Source organism: Dromiciops gliroides, chromosome 2 (genome assembly GCF_019393635.1).
Source record: "Dromiciops gliroides isolate mDroGli1 chromosome 2, mDroGli1.pri, whole genome shotgun sequence".
Lineage (NCBI taxonomy): Eukaryota > Metazoa > Chordata > Mammalia > Microbiotheria > Microbiotheriidae > Dromiciops > Dromiciops gliroides.
Window position 1 is genome coordinate 605785182 of NC_057862.1, and position 24780 is coordinate 605809961.

General features: G+C 42.7%; 1 protein-coding gene across 1 annotated transcript in view; it reads right to left on the reverse strand.

The window, feature by feature from the left end:
• PRKCE (protein kinase C epsilon) overlaps positions 1-24780 on the reverse strand; it is a 667851-nt gene that overhangs the window by 110218 nt on the left and 532853 nt on the right. Inside the window, 2 exon segments of the mRNA XM_043984305.1 lie at positions 18474-18598; positions 18601-18633. Of these exon segments, the coding sequence (XP_043840240.1) occupies positions 18474-18598; positions 18601-18633 (158 nt within the window).

Consider the following 24780-nt stretch of genomic DNA (forward strand, 5'->3'; position numbering starts at 1 on the left):
CACCTAGCTGCCCCCTAACACATTGAGTTTAGAAACTGTTGTGCCTGAAGCAGCTGACATTTTCTGAGATAAATGGTGTGGTTTTAGGGTTGGCCTTTCATTTTTGCTGTTTCAAAACTAATCAGTAGGAGCTCAAAGCTGTGACTGCATAGCTAACTGTCTACATGGTCCAAATGAAAGGAAAAACTGAGTGATTCTGCAGGGAACTGTATCAATGGAGCCTTCCTTTCACTGCCTGGCCATGCCCTTGGTAGCCATGTCACTAGTTACAATGTCCAATACCTCAAGCACTTATTGGGGCTCTCCTTTTCCTAGGAACGGGTCTGTAGGGCTGGTGACCCCCAGCATGTTACTAATCTGATGGCTTAGTGTCTGCATCTTCAAAGTAAGAGACTGGACTAGATCATCTTGAAGGTCCCTTTAAATTCTAAATGCTATGATCCCAAGGGGAAGCTTTAGGGTGCCTTCTAACTCTCACCCTTTATACCTCCTTACCCTAGAGGAAGCTAGACCTGAATCCAGATGATTCAGACTATAAATCTCTCTCTTCTCTGCCATGCTTCCTCATACCTCTGCCCTTTTAAAAACACAATACTCTAATTTACCATGTCTTTTACTACAATCTAAAACATTTTTTAAGCTACACCCAAGCAATCTGGCATTCTAAAACATGGAAAACAAGGCCTCCTGGGATAAAGATCATGAAGGTCTTAGGGTACCCAGGAATGGCCTGCACCTCTGGGGGTCTGAATCACAACTTGTCATCCTAGCTGGAGAATTCCCCAACCTCTCCTGGGAATGCTACCCTGCTAACTCAGGAAACTGATGAATAATATGACCATGGGAAACAAAGGTAGAAATGATTCTTCCCTCACTTTAGATGGTGGACCAACTCTGGGAAGAAGGCTCACTTAAAATTCCATCTCATAAAATATTACTGTGATGCAAAGATCTGCGGGATCATAGTACAAAACATTTCCAGAAATATGCATCTACCTAATCAACTACTTAACCATATTAGAAAACACCCCTTTTGGTCCCAACTTTAGGATCTGTCCAAACATGAAAAATGTGGATGGGCTGAGAGAGGGAGGAGTTGGGAGGGCAAGAAAGTGATTCATTCCCATTCCCTGATTCAAAAAAATTGCAATATGGGAAAAGCAGAGTCAAAATCAGGAATGAAATTTTAAAAAATATATAAAATGGCAGCAGCTGAAACAACAATGCATCCATGCATTGCAAAACTCTTTAAGTTTAAAAAACACTAAGGATGAGCACAATGATTCACGGCTCACTGAATCACAAAGCTGGGGAAGAACTTGGACATTCCCAGAGTAGAAAAGTTAAAAGAAACCTTAGAGATTATGCTCACACCCATGACCTCATTTTACATGAGGAAACTGAGAGCTAAGTGACTTGGCCAAAAGCTAATGAGTGGGAAAACTGGGGCATGAACAGGGTCTTCTTGTTCTTTCTCTAAGGCTCCACAAATTAAGATAGGAGATATTTGTTAGTTAAGTGATATGTGATATCATGATATGTGAACCATGCATAAGACCTTGGAAGCTAATTTCTACTTTTGGTGCACCAGGAACAGAAATGTGAGGTAGCCATATTTACTCATAGTGCAGTGTGAAAAAAATAATGGGATTTGGCAGACGTCCAGGGGCCCCACCTGAAGATTGATTCGGAGTTGACTGAATTAAGTGAGACTGACAGACTCTGCTGATTAACTCACTTAAAGTTGACTTGATTAAAACCACACCTGCCTGACTCCCAAGAGGGAGTGTTCTCAGAGGCTGTGGACTAAAAAATCAACATAAGACCACCCTCAAGTCCAGTGAACCAATGTATTTGGATGGCACTAACCAATCAGCTCGAAGCAGTGTGTAAGGACCGCCTCTCCTCCAGACCTATAAAAAACTTCCACATGCAGTTTGCTCTAGCAATTCGCCACTGAAGCAGGCTCATGGTGGAGGACTTGAGGAAGAACCAGACCAGGCTGGAGCTCTAGGCTAGATAGGCCATTTCTTAACTTTCTGAACTCCACATGTTCTCTTTTTAACTAGTACCTGGTATGCTTTAATAAATGCTTATTGTCCAAAGACTGGTGCTAAAGCTTCTAATTTAAGAAGACCACACATTTAGTTTTAAACGTTGCAGTAGTCATCAAAGAGTATCCAACTTGGAGCACTCCCCTTAAATATTCTGTGGCTCATCTTGCTATAGCCTAACATTCTATAAGATTCAATTACATACAGCACTCTTACTTCCACTTACTTCCAAGAGCATGTACAATTTTTCCTCATGTTTTCCCAAATGACAAAACTTGCACTTATTGAGAGCCTACCATGTATGGGGCTATAGACACAAAAGAAATAGAACACAGTCCCTGCCTTCAGGGAGCTTTAGTCTAGATGGGGAGACAAACCTAAAACACCCAAACACTGGAAGTACTATGTTCATTGGCACATTTTATCCTCTGGTAGAATGAAATGTAAAGAGAATGAGAGAATGGGACTGCTAGGTATCGTGGCCTATTTTGGGTGCTTTGAGGGGACCTGCATTAATTGCCTACGTGTTATATGTAACACTGTAGTGGACCTCTGGCATGGGGCAGGAGCTCCAATGACACTCCATATATGGGAGCTATTGGAGATCAGTGGTATTGTTACATGTTAGGTGATGCACTACTCATATAGCCTTCAGAGGCCATAGAAGCTCTGAGGATTTTTCCCCCACTTTCCACTGAGAGGTGAGCAAAGCAAGGCTCTATATCTTTCTTATGTTTCCATAGTTCCCTCGGGTGACAGCGGTGATTCTCTAACACCACTGGCTCAAGCTCCACAAGCATGCTTCCTTCCCATCCCCCAAAATCATCAGTTGAGAATCACTTTAGTCAGTCAACTGTAATTAGCTTTTTGGAAGGGATGTATACAAAGGAGTTATAGTAAGGGTCGTTGGCATGAAAATCTCCATCCTCTTTCCCTCCTCACCAAAGTCTCTATGACCACTACATACAGAGTACAGGGGAAAGCAGTCATGAGCAGATGGGGCAAAGTGGTAATAAGCTCCTAGTTCCTAGAAATCCTTTTGACCCCTTTGAAGCTCTCCTTAGGCACATTGCCCTTTCTTTGCTGGGCCTGCTATGGAGTTGTGAATCTATGTCTGGTCTATCCTTGGCTACCAATGAAAAGCCTGCCATCAACAAGTCTGGGGATGCTGCTAAGATATCATGGAGGAAAAGAGAAATCTGATTTTTGGAAGCTTTTAAGTTCTTGACCAAAGTAAGCGGGGAGGAAACCTTGGCCAAGGCCGAAGCTTTGGCCTCTTTTTCTCAGGGGAAAGCCACACTTGTTCCAGTGTCTTAAATGAATCCAAGCTTGACAATTTATAGGTGACCCCTTCAGCATAACCAAGTTTACTCAGCCTATCCAAATGCAGTTCATGTTCAACATCCACCCTGTTGCCCAGTTCTTTGGACATGTAGAGTAAAGCCTCTGATTGAGATGGATTAGACATCTTATAACTTACTTTAAGTGGGGATGGAGTGGCTTTATTAATTCACCCCCATCAGCTCACTCACCACTTAGGTAATCTTGCTATCTGATAAAAATTTAGGTGTGTGTGGCTTATGATTAATGTTGCAGTATCCTGGCCACACTGTCACCTTCTCTTAAGTATTTGTGAGGATCCAGGAACAAGGTGAACACTCCTGGGGAAGGGAAGAAAGGTTGCTTGGGTCCTAACTTTGAGAAAAACAAAGTGGCAGCTCTATATCTGGGTTGGAACTGAGATTCCAGGATGGGAGTGGGGTAGTTATAGAATATTGTTGTGCCATAAATGATGAGTTTGGGGAATCCAGAGAAATATGGCATGACCTATTTGAAACAACACACAGCAAAGAAAGCAGAAACACAAAAACATATATACAATAACCATAATAATGTAAATGAAAACAACCCTAAAAGCCGGACTCAAATTCTATGAAAAGACAAATCTCAGTCCTAGAACACAGATGATGAAATAACCTTCCTTCCTTTCAGGAGAAGAGTGGTGAACTAAAGGTACAGAATGTTGCATATGTTGTCTGGAATCACCATTTTCAATTAGTCTTCCTTGACTGCTTTCAAGGGAATAAACACTTAAATAAATGCTTATTGAATCGATTTATTGTCAAATTGATTATAGACAGGGGAATGGGCAGCTGGGTGGTGCAGTGGATAGAGCCTGGGCCTGGAGTCAGAAAGGCCAGAGTTCAAATCTGAACTTCAGATACTAGCTATATGACCCTGGGCAAGTCACTTAAGCCCTTCCTGCATAAACCTGGAGAAGGCAATGGCAAACCATTCCCCTATCTTTGCAAAGAAAACCCCAGGGACAGTTGATCCATGGGGTCACTAAGAATCCAACACAACTGGACATCAAACAGCAAAATATCAGAAAATGACTAAAGGTACAAAATCAAAAGTCATCAGTAACACTAAAATAAAGGGGGGGGGTTGTGGATGAGTCGTGTCACCCTAACCTCATTCTCTTTTCTGAAATAATCAGGGGAATGATACAAACATAACACCCCTGGATTTCAGCCTAGAACTTGGCTATGTTTCTCAGGATGTTCCTATGGACAAGATGAAGAGGATGACATAATTAGGAATATTCACAAGTAGCTCAATGAGTAGAAGAAAAGTGTAGTGGCCCATGCCAACCCGCAGGAAGGTCTTTGGTGTAGTGCCCAGGAATCTGCTTTGTTGATCTGCCTGCCAGTTCCAGTTTTACTAACATTTTTATCAGTGATTTAGATGATGGTACAGGTAACATGCTTATTAAGTTTGCAGTTGAAGCTGAAAGGTAAACTGAGAACATCAGAAAACAATCAGCATGATAAAAGATCTCCAGAGGCTAGAACACATGAATGAGGTAAAATGCAAGAAGGATCAAGGACAAGCTTCCATTGCATTGGGTTCTGTAGTGGTGAAATGGAAATTCAGCATAAGACAAAAGTGTGAAAGCAAGTGCCTTAACAGAGAGGCTCAGTGTCCAGCCTGGATGAGGGGCTAGTTACTCAAGCATAGACCACTGTGCCCTAGTCAGACTACCTCTAGGGGCTTGTCGTATTCTGGGTACAACATTTTTAGGAAGGATAGTGACAAAACAGAAGGTGTTCAGAGAAGGGCAACCAGGATGATGAGCAGACTAGAAGCAATTTCAAGTGAGAATTGTTTAAGAGATTAAACATGTGAAAGTAAAAGGAACCTCAGAGGTCACCTAGTGCCTCATTTTACAGATGAACTCACAGAGGACTGTGGTATGACAGAGTGGGGGTAGCTACCTTTGAGTATTTGAAGGGCTTTAGACATGTCACAGAATTAAACTATATCAAAATTATAGCTTTTCCCAAGTAATTAATGCACAAATGTAAAAGTCTGCTCTTACTTTCATTAACAAGAAAGGTTAAACTTGTTGGATTTGGAGCTAGGAGCAGAACTAGGAACAGAGGACAAAGATTTCAGCCCTAAATAGAAAGAACACTTAGAACAGTCCCAAAGTTGAATGGGCTACTTCGAGCAATAGCAATTTCCCTAATAGTGGTGAGCTCCATAGTAGAGCCTGCCTGACTACTTGGTGGAGATGTTGGAGAGTGAATTCCTACTGAGGCAGAGGCTGGACCAGGTGATTTGCTTCCTGAGGAATATATTCCTCATCAATAGTCATCGTTGATGACACAACAGTATAGCATAACATCTCTTCATCTGCTTCCTGAGCACAGGTCAGGGCAAGACATTCCAGTCTGAGATATAAGAGATGTCAGCTTCAGCAGCATATTTCTTTGCAGGGGCTATGTGACAATAAGTTTCTTCCATAAATCATTCACACTGGGATGCTAATCTCTCTCCATTACTAGTGCCTATCACACGTGTCCAGGAAACACTAAATAAATGAACATGCAACATTTTTGAGGTACCACCTGCCTTAGGTGGAAATCTCTCACTCCCAAGGTAGTATAATATAAAAGTGGATTCCTGACTACCTGGTGAAGTTTGGCACAGCAGAAAGAGGACTGGCTCTGGTGTCAAAGGATCCAAGTTCAAATCCTGCCTCCGACATTTACTATTGGTGTGATTTGGGGCAGCTCATTTAACTTTCCTAAGCCTCAGTTTCCTCATTTGTGAAAGCAATGGGGTTGCAAACCTTAAAGCGTTATACAAATGCTAGCTATTGTTAATGAAAGTAAGAGCAGACTTTTACATTTGTGCATTAATTACTTGGGGAAAGCTATAATTTTGATATAGTTTAATTTTGTGACATGTCTAAAATGAGGCTATGAACTGAGGTCTTGCTGACTCCAGATCCAATGCTCCATCCATTGTACCACTTGACTTCCTAGGGACACTAGCATCATTTTCCACATAATGTCTTTCCTACTCCCTTCAACGTCTGGTTCCTACTTCTCTAAATACCTTGTATTGAACTACCTTGTATTTTTTTTTTTTGTACTAACTTAAATGTACACATTTCAAATAGAAAGTCCCCCCCCATACTTGGTACACAATAGGCACTTAGAAAATGCTTGTTGCTTTCTTGTGTGATGATTTGCTTACAGTAAATGGTGTAAAGACATCAAGAAGGCCTATGAGTAGAAGAGGAGTTATGTAACGAGTGAATAAAAACAGAAGAATAACCTGCATGTTGCACCAAAATCAATAAATTATTAAAAGACCTAGAAGAAGGTCTCTAGGATACTTAATAGATTTTTTTTTTGGTGGGGGGGAGGGAGGATTTAGGGGAAGGCATAGACAGAAATCATTCAAGGTGTTACAGTGATTGCCTCCATCTGTACCAATGACAGTAGTGCCTATATCTAGTGGTTTATGGATTCCCTGAAATAAGTGACAGATAGATTGGGGGAAATAAGGGGATGATAGAGGCGGGGAGGCCAATCAGGAGACTATTATAATCATTCTGACAAGAGGCAATGAGAGTTTGTTCTCAGATGGTGGCTTCATGAGTGGAGAGAAGTGGACAAATATAAGAGATATTGCAGAGGACTTAGCAATGGATTGGACATGGTTGGGGAAGGAGAGGAAAAAGTCAAGGATGATCCTGAAGTTTCAAGCCTGGGTGACAGCAGGTTTCAGTTATTTGCTCCTATCTTAATTCAATTTGATTCCAATTAACTGATCATTCTTTAATACCTTCTTGTGCCCAGTCTGTGCAAGGTGATGTGGGGACAGAAAAAGAAAGGACACAGCCTCTGCCCATTTCCTCTTAGACGTATGTGCCGTTATTGAAATATTCAACCAAATTTAATCAGGAATTTCCCTCGATACTCCCAACTTCCTGTTTGTTCTCAAGCTGAAATGTCACAGACAGTCCAAATCCCGCTTCTGATCTGCCCGGACTAACACTTCCCTCAGAGGAATGGAAACTTGGCTCTCCTCCTGGCTAGCTAGCTCCCTCTTCCTCTGTTCTCCTTTCCCCACTCCTTGGTCACTTAATATTAACTGCATCCTCACCCCCATCCCCACCTCCATCCCCGCCTCCATTATCAGAAAGTAAAGGTCACCTGTCTATTTACACAAATACAACATTATACAGATCAGTATTGGACAAGGAAGGCCACACACTGAACAAATACAGAGCCCAAAGCTATGGGCATGCCAACCTCATCTGAAGGTACCAGCCTTCTCCCAGGGCTAGCCTGGCATCTTTCATGAAGCCCAGGGGTGATAGGACCAGCACTAATTATGACCCACTGAGGTCCGACCTATCTCTAGGTCAATGACTTTGGCCTGTCTTAGTTTCCTGATTTTCAAAAATTTGAGTACCAAAACAGGTAGTCACCTACTGCTATCATTTCGGGGGCCTGGAGGAAGCACTCATCATCTCCCCTAGACCCTGACTCAAAAGATCCTCTCCTTACCCACCCACTCTGACTAATGACTGAAATTCCCTCATCAGGAGACAAAATTCCTTCGACAACGGGACATTAAAGCAAAGCTCCCCCTGGGAGAGGAAACACATGAGTTTAATTTGCACTAACTCAGCTCTATCTAGCTAGCCCCGGAGCAGACCAAAGAAGACCATGTTTCAGATTCCCTCCAGCCCCATAGGGGCTACCCCAAGTCATCTTCTTGCCATTTGCTATGTCTCCTCCAGATCTCCAGACTTCTAGAGCCAATGCCCTGGGGGAACTTCATTGATTCAGGTTTAGAGTCTCCATCTGGGGTCCCTGCTATACTAACTGGTGTGTCAATGAGAACAAACTCACATAGCTCACCATATTTATCTGGCCTCAGACCATCCTTCATATCCATGCAGCCAGACACCCTGGCCATCTTCTTGTTTCCTGTGCTGTCTCCTCCCTCTCTTGGCTCTGGGAATTCTAATCAAATCAATAGTGCCATTGCTTTTGGAAAGGAAGAGTTCGTCAACTCCCTTAAGGTCCCATTTGTCATCTGTAGGATTCCCCAAGCCTAAACTCCCTTCCCTGGCTACCACCCTTCTATGTGTTTATCTTCCCCTATTGGTATATAAGTTCTTTGGGGTCAGGGACTATCTTCTCTTTTGTATTTGTATTGCAAATATTCACCATAGTCCCTGCCACATAGGAAGCATTTAATAAGTGCTTTGCATTCATTCATTCATTCACTAAGGTATCAGTGAGAACAATTTATGTTAGGCAAGGGAAGAAAGCAGAAAGGGAGAAGGCACCGCAAAGGGGTTGGGAAAGGGTAAAAAGCACAAGGAGACACTTCATAATATTGCTAGAGGCCAACCCTCTGAATGACCTCGTCAGTCTCCATGTACAGGTCACATGCTTTTATATGCATTTCAGCACTTGGAGTCTGAGCTTCTGACATTCAGATTTCAGACCATGCCCTTTGCTGAATGCATGCTCAACTCAGGATGGTGTCGGATTCATCCATCCTCTCCTTCCTAAACAGAGGTGCTGCCATCCTTATTTGTTAATCTCTAACACTTCACATTCCCAAAATCTTTCCCCATGTTCCAAAATGATAGGTGGCTATTGCCAGATTGAAAAAAAGAAAGGTAGGTGATAGATAATAGAGAGACTGATAGATAGATAGATAGATAGATAGATAGATAGATAGATAGATAGATAGATAGATAGATAGATGATAGAGACAGATGATAGAAAGAAAGAACATTTATTAAACACTATGTGCTCCGTGCCAGACATCGGGCTACATGTTGGGAATACACATACATCCAGAATCTTTCTGGATGGATGGATTCTTGGAACTGGAATTCCACACACTCTTTTTTTTTTTGTGAGGCAATTGGGGGTAAGTGACTTGCCCAGGGTCACATAGCTAGTAAGTGTCAAGGGTCTGAGGCCAGATTTGAACTCAGGTACTCCTGAATCCAGGGCCGGTGCTCTATCCACTGCACCATCTACCTGCCCCCCTTCATTTTTAATCAGAATTAAATGCTGTTCTTTAAAGGCCATTTTCAAAACCACTTGCTTAATACATGGAATAAATTGGTAGATAGATAGTGGGTGCTCCGGGATCCTGCCCTTTGGCCATTACTGCTTCTGCTCAGTACAGGTAAGGTAAATAGCTGCTTTGTTCGGCCTTTTAGGGTTTTCTGCTCTTTACTTCAATTGTATATGTGGTTAAGGTCTTTTCATAGTGAAGATCAAGGCGAAGAGAAGCATTCTAGGCTTCCTCCATAGGCCTTCGATCTCATCCCACTGCTTCTGAGCAAAAATCATTGTGGAATACCCTACCTAGTGCTGTCCTCCACTAAGGAACTAGGAGAAAAGGGCAGCTTTGGTGTGGTGGAAAGGGCCCTGAACTGGGAGCCAGAAGACCTATGCTCGAATCTTATCTTGACGTTGCCACTTGTTGACCGCATGACACTGGATGAACCTTTCTGTTGTCTAAAGGCGGGACGCTGAAGGGTTGACCATGTGGCTTTTCTGGATCTCCCTAGAATCCAGACTGATGAGAATGGACTCAGAAACACTCCCCACATTAGCCAGCTCCTCCCTGATGGCTATCGTCATCTTTGGGACACAAGCACTTGATATGGCCTAACTACCATATGGCATTGGATGAAGAAAATAACTTGTTTGTTCTTCAGTCATCCCTGGAAACAAAATCCACTGACCACAAACCGAGAATCTATAAGCAGCTTAAGGGCTGCTCCAAATTGATGAGGACAAGTATAGAGTGAAAGCCAGAGCCCAGAGGGACTTGTAAAGATTGTCTAGTCTGGCCTACTTCCTCTTTAAAAAAAGGAGGAGATGGATTTCCCCAAAAGTAAAGCATCAGCTTTATCAGGGTCACCCTTTTAATTAGTGGTGGGGTCAGGATTTAAATCCAAGTCTTCTGGCTTTCTTTCCCTGCACCATGCTTGGGAGAAAACACCGGAATCAGCCATGAATCCTTGATTCTATTAGCCAACACCCATCTCTTCCTTCTCTCACCTCCTTCAGCACTTATTGCCTCGTTCACACAGTAGCAGTTTGTCACAGTTAATGGCATAAGGTTATGTACTGCCCTTCCACTTCAGGAGTCCTAACTTGTCTCCCCAAACAAGGATGTTTCAAATTGCCTTCTCTCTGCAGTATGGGGCTGGGCTAGATTGGGCAATCACTAAATTATCTTGGTTCAATTACCTTCTCTATACTGCTGACTCTCCACCCTAATGTAGAAAAGATCTCTTTCATAAACTCTAGATCATCATCACCAGCTCTTTCTTTTATCTCTCCAATTGGATGTTCTATGGCCTTTCAAACTCAACATCACTAAAACAGAACTCATCATCTTCTCTCCCAAATCTCTTTCTTCTCTAGACTTCCCCATTTCTGTTGGGATCCTCTTTCTCATCACTCAGGTTCATAATGCTAACATCTTCCTCCAATCTCTACCATTACATAGCCCCTATCAGTTGTCAAGTCTTATTGATCCAACCTCCACAACTTGTTTCACATCTACCCTCTTTTCTCCACCCAAGTGGCCACCACCTTAGGTGATAATGGGCTCTCATCACTTCTTCCCTGAACAATAGCAACAATTAGTCATCACTTCTTGCCTGAACAGTTGCAACTGTTAATCCATCAATATGCATTTACCATGTGTCAGGAACTGTAATAAGGATTGGGAATATAAAGGAAAATAAAAACATTCAGGGAAACCCTGAGGTGTAGTTGAATGAGGAGGAACCTAAGGCAGAGACTCATCATTAGATTGTTAGTTCCTTGAGGTCAGAGATTATCTTTCTTTTTTATTAATTATATCTCTAGCATTTAGCATAGTGGCTGACATATAGTAAGTGGCTTAATAAATGTTTATTGGGCTATAAGGTTATAAGTCCAGGCAAGAAGTACTGAGAGTCTGAACTAGGATGGTGGCTGTGTCAACAGAGAGGAGACATATGCAAGAAATACGGTGAAGATAGAAATGGTAAGATTTGGCAATGGACTGGCTATGTGGGGTGGGTAATATTAAGGAGTAATGGGCCTAGGTGACTGGGAGGAGGTTGGTGTCCTTGACAATAACAGGGAAATTGGGAAAAGGAGAAGATTCGAAAAACAATGAATTCTCTTGGGGACATTTTGAGTTTGAAATGCCTAACGTATATCCAGTTCTAGATGTCCAAAAGGTAGCTGGTGATACAAGACTTGAGCCCAGGAGAATGACTATGAATGCATAAAAAGATCTGGAAATCATGCACAGAGAGATGATCATTTAAGCCACGGGAGCTGAAGAGATGGCCAATTTAGATAGTACAGATGGAGCAGAGAAGAGAGCCCAGGACAGAACCTTGGGGCCACCCCTAGTTAGTAGGGATGTCAGGAATGAGGACTGACAGAGGAATGGTCAGAGAGACAGAAGGAGAATCTGGAGAGAACAGAGGTCCTAAGAGAGTGATCTTCTTAGTGTATCAACCATGTTAAGAGGCCAAGAAGGATGAGCATTGAGAAGAGACCATTAGACCTGACAATTAAGGGCTCACCAATAACTTGTTCTTTCCCCTGTCTCATTTGTCCTCCACTGAGCTTCTTAAATGATCTTCCCTAAGCACAGGAGGGTCCGCAGCATTCTCCTACACAAGAACCTTGACTAACCCCCCAAGGACTCATTCTTCTCCCTTCAAAGTTGAAATGGTCGCACCATATTTTTTTTTTTCCAGGGCAATGAGGGTTAAGTGACTTGCCCAGGGTCACACAGCTAATAAGTGTCAAGTGTCTGAGGCCAGATTTGAACTCAGGTACTTCTGAATCCAGGGCCGGTGCTTTACCACTGTGCCATCTAACTGCCCCATGGTCGCACCATATTGCTAGCTGTCTGCTGTGAGGGCCAAAATTTGATATACAGAGCATTATTTGGGTGACTTGCCAGAATACTGGGGTCCTGGAATAATGAGGGACCTTTTAGGTTCACCCTCCCCTCTGAACTGCCCTTTTTAGATATTTCTCCCAGGCCAATAATAAGAAAGGAGCCTTTAAGCTTTAGTTCACAAAAGGATCAGATTTTATTACTTAAGAATTAATTAAACAACAAAGGTAAAACTAATAAAAATCAAAGATAAGGAAATAGGAAAATAGAAATATAGATAAATACTCTTAACTCTAAACTTAACCTATGCAATCCCCAGACCATTTCCAATTAAGCTAGTTCAAAGGAATTTGGGGTTTTCTGTAATTAACTCACCAAAACCTGGACAGTCTACAGTTGCCCTCGCCTGCCAGGAAAAACAGCCACCCGAGACAAAGAACTTGCACCACCACCACAAGGGGAGAAGTCTGAGAGACCTCGCTCCGGAAGAAGCCTCCGCCTCCCTTCAGGAAGCGTTCAATCTTTTCTCCCCCAAAAGGGGAGGTCCTTCAAAAACTGCCTATGGAGAGTTCTCCTTCTGACACTGCTCAGCACCATGGTGGGTGCAAAGGGAGCTCCCAATGGGTCCTCCATGTTCTCAGCATAGTAAGTGAAGGGTTAAAGGGCTAGCGTCTTAATTCCTTCAGTCAGTTGCTGTTCTACATCTCCTTGAAAGTCTGGGGGAGGTTCAGGAGCCTGGGTGCTACTGCTGGCCGAGCCCGTGGAGTTTAGTTCATCCCAGCTCCCAGACTTCACTATCACTGTTCTTTCCATAACTGGCACAGAAGACAAGTGAGAGAGACAAGATCTCCATTGAACAAAGAAAGGAGCCGAGATCACAGAATTCGAGAATTTCAGAGTTGGAAGGAAGCTCAGAGGTCATTTAGTCTAACTCCCTATACATCCCTGCAAGCATTCACCAAGCCAGCACCCCTCAAGGCTGCAAAATATTCGTCTGCGCTTCTCTGGTCATTGGGAAATTAGTCCTGACATCAGGACCTCATCTGACTTTGTGCAGCTAACACCCGCTGCTCCTAGTTCTGTTTCAACAGAACAAGTCTAATATTCCTTACATGCAGCAGGCCTTCAAATACAGAGAGTTGTTCTGCAGAGGAGAAGGCCCATGGAGGAACCTGGACTGGGACCCAAGTTCCTTGGCCAATGCATCCGAGTCAACCGTTGTCTAAACACAGCACAAAAGGCAGCTGCTATCTTGTGCTGGCCACTAAATAACTAATATTTATACAGCACTCTGAAGCTTGCAAAGTGCTTTACACATCACCTCATTTGATTCTCACCATATCTCTGTGGGGTTCCCCTTTTACAAATGAGGAAACTGAGATGGAGTGAGATTAAGTAATTTGTCCAGGTTCATAGGGCTAGGTAGTGTCTGAGGTAGATTTGAACCTGATTCCAGGTCCAAGATTCTACCCATCATACCATTTCACTGCTTCATTAGGCTGAAGAGTCAAAGGCTAGAAGGTCTGAGCACATGATGAATGAGGGAGGAGAAGATCCCCAGAAATCCTAAGTTTACACTCTTCTGGGTAGGCTCATTGCTTGCCTCAACTGGAGCTACATGCAAAACCTTCCCATCCCTCCATGGGCAACCATGAATATGTATGTCTCCAGATGTCCATGTATGAGTTTAGGTGCATGTCTGTATGTGCATGAACATCCATGTCCTAGTAGGAGGTACAGCGTGGAAAGAGGATACAGAGGATACAGGCAGAAGAACAACTTGGAGGATCTGGGGCTGGTGAGGACCTTCAAGGTCAGCTAGTCAATTCCATGTAGATGAGAAAACCGAGGCCCGGGTGGACAAGTGAGAAGCTGAGATTCACTTAGCTAGCAAGTGTCAAAGCAGGGACTGAAATCGAATTCTTCTTCTTTTTTTTCTTTTAAAACCAGGTCTTCTGACTTCAAACTCCAAGCTCTTTACATCACGCCATTTTGCTTCTGCCACTGGTTTATCTTTGTGACCGAACAAGCTGCTTTTCCTCCCCAGGCCTCCAATCCTCATTTGTACAGAGAAAGGTTTAGCTCTAGCCCCTATGATCCTAAGGTACTGAATGTCCTCTTTGCCCAATGAACACCTTAGAGGCTTCTGCCACTATTGACAGAAAACTGAAAGAACTGGCAAAAAGAGGAGACACACACACACACACACACACACACACACAAAGAGACAGACAGAGACAGAGACAGAGACAGAGAGAGAATGAGGGATGCTGGTCTTGCCAAGATTTATGATTATTTTTTGGCATTTTCATGTCATCTGCATTTCTTCCCTGTTTGCTCCTCCTCACTACATGAACCAATTGTCCCCATGAGGGCTTTGGTGCTCAGGCCTATTAGTCCTAGAAAGCATCTCAGATGGAGGCTGTTGGAAGCCTTGAGCCCTGTCTGTGAGCTCTGAACTGATATATGTATTTTGTCTCTCATGTCACTAACCTGGAGAGTTAAGAACTCAAGGAGGGGAGGGGACAGGGACAGGGGAGAGAGAGAGAGAGAGAGAGAGAGAGAGAGAGAGAGAGAGAGGAGAGAGAGAGAGAGAGAGAGAGAGAGAGAGAGGGAGAGGGAGGGAGAGGGAGAGAGAGAGAGAGGGAGAGAGAGAGAGAGAGAGAGAATGCAGAAAAAGTAAAACCAGCCATTGTTAGCAGGAGAGTGAATAAAAAGGAAATCTACATAATCCGAAACCAAAACCTAGCAAACTGACTGGAGACAAAAGGGTGCAAGAAAGCAGGAAGATGGGAGGGAAAGGAAAAAGAAGAGAGAGGGGAAGAAGGAAGGAGGGGGCAGAAAGTGAGGGGAGGGGAAAGAGGATGGAGAGGAGCTATGCTAACAGAGGCTGTGTTTACATGTGAACCAGCACATAGGGATGCAGGCTGTACTGGAAACCCACCCAAGGAAAAAGGTGGGGTCATGTTTATCACTTTGGGTCTCCTTTCAAACTGTAAGCAACTGGCCTGAGAAGCGACCTCTTCTTTTGCTTTTCAGAGATTGGCAATTTAACTGCTAATTACTTTGTATATAAATTCCAGTAGGCAGGGCTGGATATTAAGCTTTAGTTTCAGCTGCGAAACTAATCCTTCAACCCTGGGCCCTGCTGGACTGTCAAACACCCCTACCAGAGGAAGTGAGGAGCAACTTAGCTAATACAACACAGTGGATGATTCCAAACTAATCCCTCTTTAGTTCTGGAATAGTCGGAGAGACACAGGCAGGGATACACGCTCACCCACTTAATCTCCCTGCCCCTTTTGTGGCCTGGTACCTTCTGCTGGCAACTGGGCTACAGAGAGGTTGTGGGCCTGGTGAATGCATAAGGCAGAGACACCATCTATGGTGATATGGGACACGGGACATGGGACATGGGATATGGAATATGGGATATGGGATTTGGGATCTGATGGGGTGGGCTTGGGGTGGGGGAAACACGTGTGTGTGTGTGTGTGTGTGTGTGTGTGTGTGTGTGTGTGTGTGAACAAACACGTGTTTGTTGGGGAAATTTCTCAACTGTAAATGCTTCCAAGGAATTTAAGATCTAGTTAATGAGATTGTGCCTATACATACAAAGATAATAGAAAGTACAAGGCAGTGTAGGTTGAGTAACAAATTAATGGAAAAGATAAATAATACAGGAGTTTAGAGGACAGGGCCTGTCTTACACCAGTGTAGCTTCCTGGAGATGAATTTGAGCTGGAAGGAGGGGCATTTATGATGGATGCATTAATAGTAGAAGCAAAGACCCCAGAAGAGGAATGCAGATGGTGGGATGAAGGTACATGGAGTAGACCAAGAGAATTTATCTGGGGGAAGCAGTGCGATATGAGGTGTGGTAGGACAAAACTATGGCAAGCCTTTAAGGTCAAACAAAGGATCTGGATCTTATTTAACAGATAACAAAGAGTCGATGGAAGTTTTTGAGCATTTGAGGTACATGCATTGAACCTTGCTGATGTGACTCCAGACAAGATAGCAGTATCTCAGATTCCCAAAATGGAAAATGGGGCTGCCTTCCTAGGTTATAGATTTAGAGTAGAGAGGGATCTCAGATTGTACCACCTAGTCCAATCAATTCACTCTATAGATAGAGAAACAGAGGCCCATAGAAATTCAGTAACATTACCGAGGTCATACAGGTTTTAAGTGACAAAGCTGGCATTTGAACTCAGATTATCTGGTTCCAAATCCAATGCTCTTTCCATTATACCAACTTGCTTTATAGTCATCTTATTGGCTCACTTTTTGGTTGCTTTGATTAATGGGAACTGAAAAGGTGAGTTTTGTTGTATATCACGTGAGACAATGTTTATAACAGGCTTTGTAAAACTTAAAATACTCTAGAAATGCGAACTGTTATTATTATGTATGTGAGAACTATAAGAATAGTCACCATCATCATCAATATTAATAGAAAGAGGGACTAGACCTGTGATTTATTGGTGTAGAGATCCCAGATGAGGAAACTCCCTTCACCAATACAGGTAGACATCTTCTATGAAATTTATATTTTTAAAGAAGTGCCTTGGGCCTTGAGGGACTTAAGGTCTTGTCTGCTATGACACTGCCAGTATATCTTCTCTCTGTACCATTATGTTACCTTGCCTCTTTAACTAGTATTAATATTAGCATGTAGAAATACTGGACAAAGGAAAACCCTCCTCAGTGCTATTTCTATTTGTAGCCCTTCTAAGAAGAGTATTCTCTGCCTAGGTCTATGTCTTCCCCATTCTTTCATGATCCACACTTATTCCTTGGCTGCTCAATTTTCCTTTCATTATTCTCCCCATGGGTCTGGTGTGTGTCCTACTCTTACTCATCTATCCCATCCCCTAAAGTGTCTATCCATCCTTCAAAAGGCAACCTGTAAAGGTTTTCTCTGTGAAGTTTTCCTCAATCACTCCAACTCAAAATGGTTTCCCTTTTCACTGATGTCCCATTGCGTTCATAGTCTGATCACTTATCTAGCTCTTGTCGTAAACCGTCTTGCATTTTTAATTGTCTTTTTATGTCCTTGGTCCTCAACTAGACTGTAAAATTCTCGATGTCAGAAACCATGCCCCATACACACCTCTCTGTGTCCAACAGCATGATTAGCAGTGATCTCATCCCTGTCTTGTTTGCTGGTTGTTTTTCCATATCCTGTGTCCCCATAGTGCCTTGACCATACAAGGTGATCCAATCAATACTTGATTGATTGAGGCCTGGGATTTGAGTCAAACCAGATGGGACCTACGTGGACTCAACCAAAGCTGCAGCTCCTCTCTCTGAGGGGTTTATGGCCAATAGTAATAAATCCCTTGACTTGAATTTAAGAAAAGGAGGAAAAAATAGGAAAAAGCAACTAACTAAATGTAGCAGTTGACAGTAGCTGAAAAAAAAAAATCCCTCGAGGATCTTTAATGTCCCTGTTTCTAATAATAAGTAGTTGTTCCTCCCAGAATTCCTGACCTCATAGAGCAGCCTGCGTAAATGTGCCTTCTTCCTTACTGGAAAGGGAGTGATTGTGTGTGTGTGTGTGTGTGTGTGTGTGTGTGTGTGTGTGTGTGTGTGTGTGTGTTGTTTTCTTGGAAGGGAGATTCAGGGGGGGGCAACGAGCAAGGCTAAATGGTCTTCAAAGAGTCACTTCCTGTTGGGTGCCTTTAACTCCCCCCTTCCCCATACATCACAAACTGAGAACCCCTTGTGACTCCTCCTTTCCCGATCCTATCTGCTGGAGACAGCTAAGACAAACAAACTCAGGAAGTGGCAAAAAGTTGGGAAGCAGAGGAAATCTATGGCACTGAAGGGAAAAGTGAAGAGATTGTGGCTGGTCTGCAAGGGGAAGGGGAAGGTCACCCCAAGGTCACTTTGTGCCAAGCCCTTTAAAATATCTTGCTTGTACTTTAATACAAAACTGGCACACACACATTTGGCCAGGGCTCCAGGGACCGTTCAAATGTTAACATTCACAATGATAAACAGCCAAAAAAAAAAAAACCCCCAAACCCTTCTATGTAAGCAAATGGGAACAAACAAGTAATCTAAAGCTTGTTGCTAAGAGACCAGCGGGCTAGGAGCCAAACTCAGTCTAAGGGTCTAGAGATTTCACGATGTTTTGAAGCAGTAGCTAACCTGTAGATGACGCCATGTTGGTGAAGGAACATGAGAGCCGATGTGACCTCTGCAGCATAGAATCGAGACCGAGGCTCATCGAATCTTGCCGGGAAACGTTGAATCTGAAACATCAGGTCTCCCTCCATTTTACATATTCCATGACGAAAAAGAGGCGATCCTGAAATTAATCAAGATTGGGTCATTGAGCTAACTTCCTTCCAGAGGATCAAAGGAGTCTGTTTTACCAGGCCCGCCTGCCTCAGGAATCAGAGACTAGCTTAGACCTTAGGATTTGGGGTATAGGAAAGAAAGAGTAACCCCCCAGGAAATACATAAGTGAGAAAAGAGCAAGAAAATGAAGAACAGGGAACACGAGGAGAATGAGCACAACATAGGAGCTGGGTACTACCTCAGGTGTGGCAGACTGCAAAGAGTACTGGAGGGAAAGGCAGGAGAGGGGGTTTAGCACCCAAATCTGTCATTAACCCTAAATGACTCTGGACTTAACAAAAATGGACTCCACTGGTGTCATCTATAAAATAGGGGAGAGAACAATTCCGGCCATGCTTACCTTTGTGGTGTTTCTAAGAGTAAATGAAATAATATATGTGTCTGCACCTTCATAATTATAAATTTAAGGACGCCTTTTAGTTTACCTTAGACCATATCCCTAAAATGAGATCTTCTTGAAAAGAAAAACATGTCTAAATGTTATATATGCATGGATATTTAAATAAATAATTACTCCCCACTACTACATTATTTTGGAGGCAGAGACTACTTGGATTCCCAAACTTGAAGAAACTTTTCCCCCTATGGAGTAAGCAAAATAACAGATAGATCATTTTCACTTCCCACTTCTTGCTTCCCCTCTTTTCTCAATGCACTTCTAGAAACTGCAAAAACTTATAAATGCCATTATTCTGAAGAATCCATCATGCCCTGTCCCCATCCTTCACCTACTTTTGCTCTCTATGAAAATGCCTGCAAGTAGGAACAGGGGTCAAGAGACAAAGTAAAGTCTCTTTGGGGAGGACTCTCTCAGATCTGTTCACTCATGTACCTCTATGAGGCTTCCCTAGTCACTGGAATATAGATGACGGGGGAGAGAAGCAATTGATGGGCCTACATTGAATAAAAACAAAGATGGATGCAGTTCCCTCTGAGCATGGGGGTGGGAGAAATATGCCTCCTTTACAGTACTACCCAATGGAAGAGCTGCTCCAGTGTGTACAGAGACCAATTTCTGTTAGGGAGAACTTTCAATCCATCTTCATTCGTGTCACACCTACTAACCGGCTCTTCTGGGTCCTCTTCTCTACTATCTTGCTTGGTGGATTAATCACATTCCATGGGTCCAACTATCATCTCAACACAGATGACTCCCAGATCTATCTATCCAGCCTCTTTCCTATGACATCATCAATTGCATTTTGGATGGCTCGAATTGGAGATGGTGTAGGCATCTCAAACTTGACATGTCCCAAACACAACACATAATCTTTGCCCCACAACACTCCCCCTTCTTCCCAACTTTCCTATATTAGGGCACCACCATCCTCAAAGTCACCCAGGTTTGGTGTGATCACCTTGGTATAATCCTGGGACTCTTCACTCCCACAAACCCACAAATGCAAGCTATTGTTCTCATTTCTATCTTGATGTCTCCTTTCCCCTCCTTTGGCAAAAACCCTCATCATCTCACACCTGAACTACTGCAATAAACTTAGTGATTTCCCTTTCAGTAAAAGAAAAAAACAAACCCAGCAACATTTATTAAGCGCCTACTATGTTCCAGACACTGTACTAAGTGCTGGAGAAACAAATAAGGAAAGAAAGACAGCTCCTGACCTCAAGGACCTTACAGTCTAATGGGCAAAGACAATACACAAATGGAAATTATAAAAGAGGGAGTGAGTAAGGGCAGGGAGAGGTTGGGGAAGAAAGTACCCAGTAAGTGATGGTAGAGTCCACTCCAAGGAACACAATTGGTAGGTGAGGAGGAATTGTTGACCTGTGAGCCCTGTTTAAACAGAGACTTTAGGAAAAGTTCTTTGCTCTTCCCTCCAGGTCTCCAATAGGAGGGCAGAGAATACCGGGGTACTGATGAGGCATGAGTACAAAAATGGATGCGGTCTCTGAAGGATGATGAGTTTCTAATGATGTTTCCAAGGAACATGTTCATGGTGGAGTCTAACAGAATGCAGCTGGTGGGAAATGTCTCAAATCTCTTCCCACTCCAATCCATCTTCTCCCACTCATCTGCCAAAGTGATTTCTCCTAAAGCTCAGGACTTGAACATATCACCCTTCCTCTCCTACTCAATAAACTGGGTAAATTTCTATGCCTTTTTACTATCTGTCCCCCACACCTAGAACATTCTCCCTTCTCACCTCTGCCTCTAGGCGTTCCTAAAAAATCCAGTTCAAATCCCCACTTTCGGCAGGAAGTCTTTCTTTTTTTTTTTTTTTTTGGCTAGGCAAAGGGGGTTAAGTGACTTGCCCAAGGTCACACAGCTAGTAAGTGTCAAGTGTCTGAGCCTGGATTTGAACTCAGGTACTCCTGAATCCAGGGCCAGTGCTTTATCCACTTCGCCACCTAGCTGCCCCCAGGAAGTCTTTTCTTAATGTGCTGGTGCCTTCCCTTTGAATTGACCTTATATTTACCTTGTCTACATCTTATACATATATAGTAATATGTAGAAATCTACAGGTTTGTTCTCCCCCCCCCCCTCCTGAATTAGAGTTGTGAGCTTCCTGGGGGCAAGAGTCATGTTTTTGCCTTTCTTAGAACATAGTAAATAAGAAATGCTTGCTGTCTGACTGATTGATTGAGGTCAGCAAGGGCTAAGGTTGTGTTGGTGGCATAAAGAATTTATATTCAGGTTACACAAGCCAGATAGAAGGGGAATGTATAGTCTGTCTTAAGACAAATGTGGAATTTTTCACATTTGTACTCTTAGAAACCTATTTTTTGAGGGCAGGATAATGTAGTTATTTCATTCTCTGGGTCAGAGATTCTTAACCTTTGCTGTATCACACATTCCTGCAGAAGTCTGATAAAGCCTATGGCCCTCTGCTCAGAATAAAGATTTTGCTTTGGTTTTAAAGATTCAAAATGGAAGGAAATGCTCAATTTCAGTTAGAGGCTAGTGGTAATAAACAAGTGACTTCCCCCCACCAAAAGTTCATACACCCTATGAAATCTATTTAAAGACCCTTTGTGGGTTCATCAGTTTCAGGTAAAGAACTCCTGTTCTAGACCTTAAAGGTAGAAAGTGAAAGTTCAGCCTGTTCCACATCAAACATGTCCACAGCAGAGTTCCTTACACTTTTCAGAGTTTGAAACTGACCACGACATGCAGGCATGGGGTGCACACATAGAAATGGGCACACAGTATGTGCACACACACAGTAGGGATGGCTTCCTCCCTCACTCTTTGTGCTTGCTTTCAGGGTTTCATTCATTTTTGCTTTCGGTCCCTTGGCCACTGTTTAGTAACTATCTATTACCCTGGTGACCATTGACATAAGTTGACGTGAGATTAACTACGGCTCTTAATATGGGAACCATTAGGGAAGGTTGTTGAATTCTCACACAAGTACCTCCCCAGGTCTCATAAGGCTTCCCCCCTTTTAGCAGGTCACATTTGGTGTCTTGGGTGGGGAAGGGGGTGAACAGGGTGGTACCCTTTCCAATCCCGAATCTCGCCCTCTTATCCTTAACTACTTTCCTTCTGTCTACAAGATGTTTAATTCTTCTCCCTAACCTAATAAAATAATCAAACATCAACATAAACCCTCCTTTTGACTCTTTAACACCTTTAATTAATCTCATGCGTCCTACTTATCATACTTGGGCTAATTACCTCTCTGATCTCCAGTTCACTCTCTGTAAAATAAGAGAGTTGGACTGCATAGACTCAAAGGTCCCTCCTAGCTCTCAACGTATGACCCCATGATGCCATATCTCTTCTTTTAATTACTATCAAACTTCCTGAAAAAGTAGTTGGCGCCCACTATCTCCAGCTCCTCAACATCCTTACATTCCTCCTGACATTTACTTCCCTGTGTAACCTTGGGCAGAACCTCCTTTAGTGGGTCCCATTTGCCACAGGTGTAAATGAGAGGACTGGATCTAGAGCTAAGATCCCACAGACCCCTAACGCAACTGCAACTGACTTCCATACCCAGTCTGTCAATGAAACAGCTCATCACAAACATTAATGAGGATCTCCTCATTGCCTCTTCTTCCCCAAACTCCTGGATGCTTTTGTAGCATTTGACACGGTCACCTCCCTGTCTTGATGGTTCTACCTTTCCCCTAGCTTCTAAGACATTGATTTCTCATAGTTCTCTTCCCTTAATTATGACTGCTGGCTTCTTGGTCTTCACTACTTTCCTCTTTCATTACTCCCTGGGCTCCTTGCTCAACCTCTCTGGATTTCTGTCTCACCATGCCTCCATTGGGGACACCTTCTCTACCCTTCTCCCCCACCCCTTCTACTTCCTTTTATGTTGTTGTCTTCCCCCATTAGGCTGTAAGCCCCCTTGAAGACTATCTTTATGCCTTTTATTTGTATTCACAATGCTTAGCACAGGGCCATGGTAAGAAACCTAATAAATGCTTGTTGACTAAACAACTTCATTTCTCTCCTCCTTCTATCACGTATTGAGTTAAAGGTTTAGAACTAGAAGGAACCTTAAAAGTTCTCTAGGCCAACCTCCTTTGTTTCTTCACAGATGAGTAAACTGAGGAAGAGAGGGCCAAGAGGCTTATACAATGTCTCCCAAGTCGAATGTCTCCCCAATGCATCCACCCTTTCTACTCTCCCCCCCTCCTCCCAATACATAATAATACTAGTATCCAATTCATTGAGCAGCTACATCTTTACAATGCCAGGACATTCTTAGCCCATGGAACTTGACTAAAATGTCATTTTAAAATTTAATCCATAGATACATACACATACACACACATATATACATATACTTACACACACACATGATCAAATTGGGTAGAGCAAATGGTAATAGTTTATCAATATCACAGAGCACTGTTCCTTTAAGGATCTCAAATGAATTTCTTTTACATCTATTGAGTGAAATATGCCCCTAATAGTAGTACTTAACTGTGCTATTTTTGTCTCTATATTCTCATTGACTAGCATGGTTCCCCAGCACATAGTGGGTGATTAGTAGGTGCTTGACGAATTGATTTGCATTTGTATAACGCTTTATAGGTTAGAGAATATATTCACACATATCATCAAAGTATTATTATTATCATTATTATTAATTAAAAACAGTCTCTTCCTTTTCTAAACTCTCATAATATTTTGCAGCTCTCTTATAAAGTTTTTACATTCTACCCCGTATTATAGTCATGATGATGTCCTATCTTTCCTATTAGATTATAAATATGTTGAATGAATGAATGGTTAAGCTCCATGAGGGAAGGAGCTGTTTTCAATTTTTCTTTCTCTCTCCCACAATGCCTCGTACAGGACTCTGCCCATAGCAAGTGCTTAATAAACATTTCTTCAATGGACCAATCTTTATTTTAAGGCTGAATAAACTGAGGCTCGTACAATGACTTGCTCAAAATGATTCATCCAGCCAAAAAATCAAACTAATGTTCAAACCCAAGACTTCTGACTGCAAATGCATTACTTTCTCTTACTTAATCAGGTTTTCTAATATCTTTGGTTGCATATTCTCAGGGACAGATGTATAGAAATGAGAGCATATGCTATAGGAGAAGAGAGAAAAGGAAGCTTATTTGGGTTGCTGTGGTTGAATAAGGAGGAGGCTGTTTGAGTTGGGTTTTGAGGGAGTCAAGAGAAGCAATCTAAGTCATTCCCTAGGGATAAGATGAAACTTTAGTGGGCTGAATCTAATCTTTTCTAGGCTGCTGGGTATATCTAATTCACAATTCATAAAAAAGTCCCCTTGTGGTTTAGAAGAATGAGTACAAATCCCAAGGTGAATACCCAAATGATTCATGTAGACCAGAACTCAATAGAAATGGGGGCCACAAAACCACACATAAAGATCCCTGCAAGAGGCATATTGACTTAGTTTTAAAATGTCATATTATCTATGCTTTATTATATTTTCCTTTATTTTGTTAAATTATCTCCCAGTTATATTTTCATCTGCTTCAAGCCACACTGGAGTGTGTTATGGGGTGCACGCAGCTGTGGGCCACATATTTGACACCTCTCAAGCAGACCGTGGGAAGGTAGGGATCCCTGTATGATACTGCCCTCCTCCTCTGCCAGTGCTATTATTGCAATTTCACTTCAAATCTTCTAAATATGCTG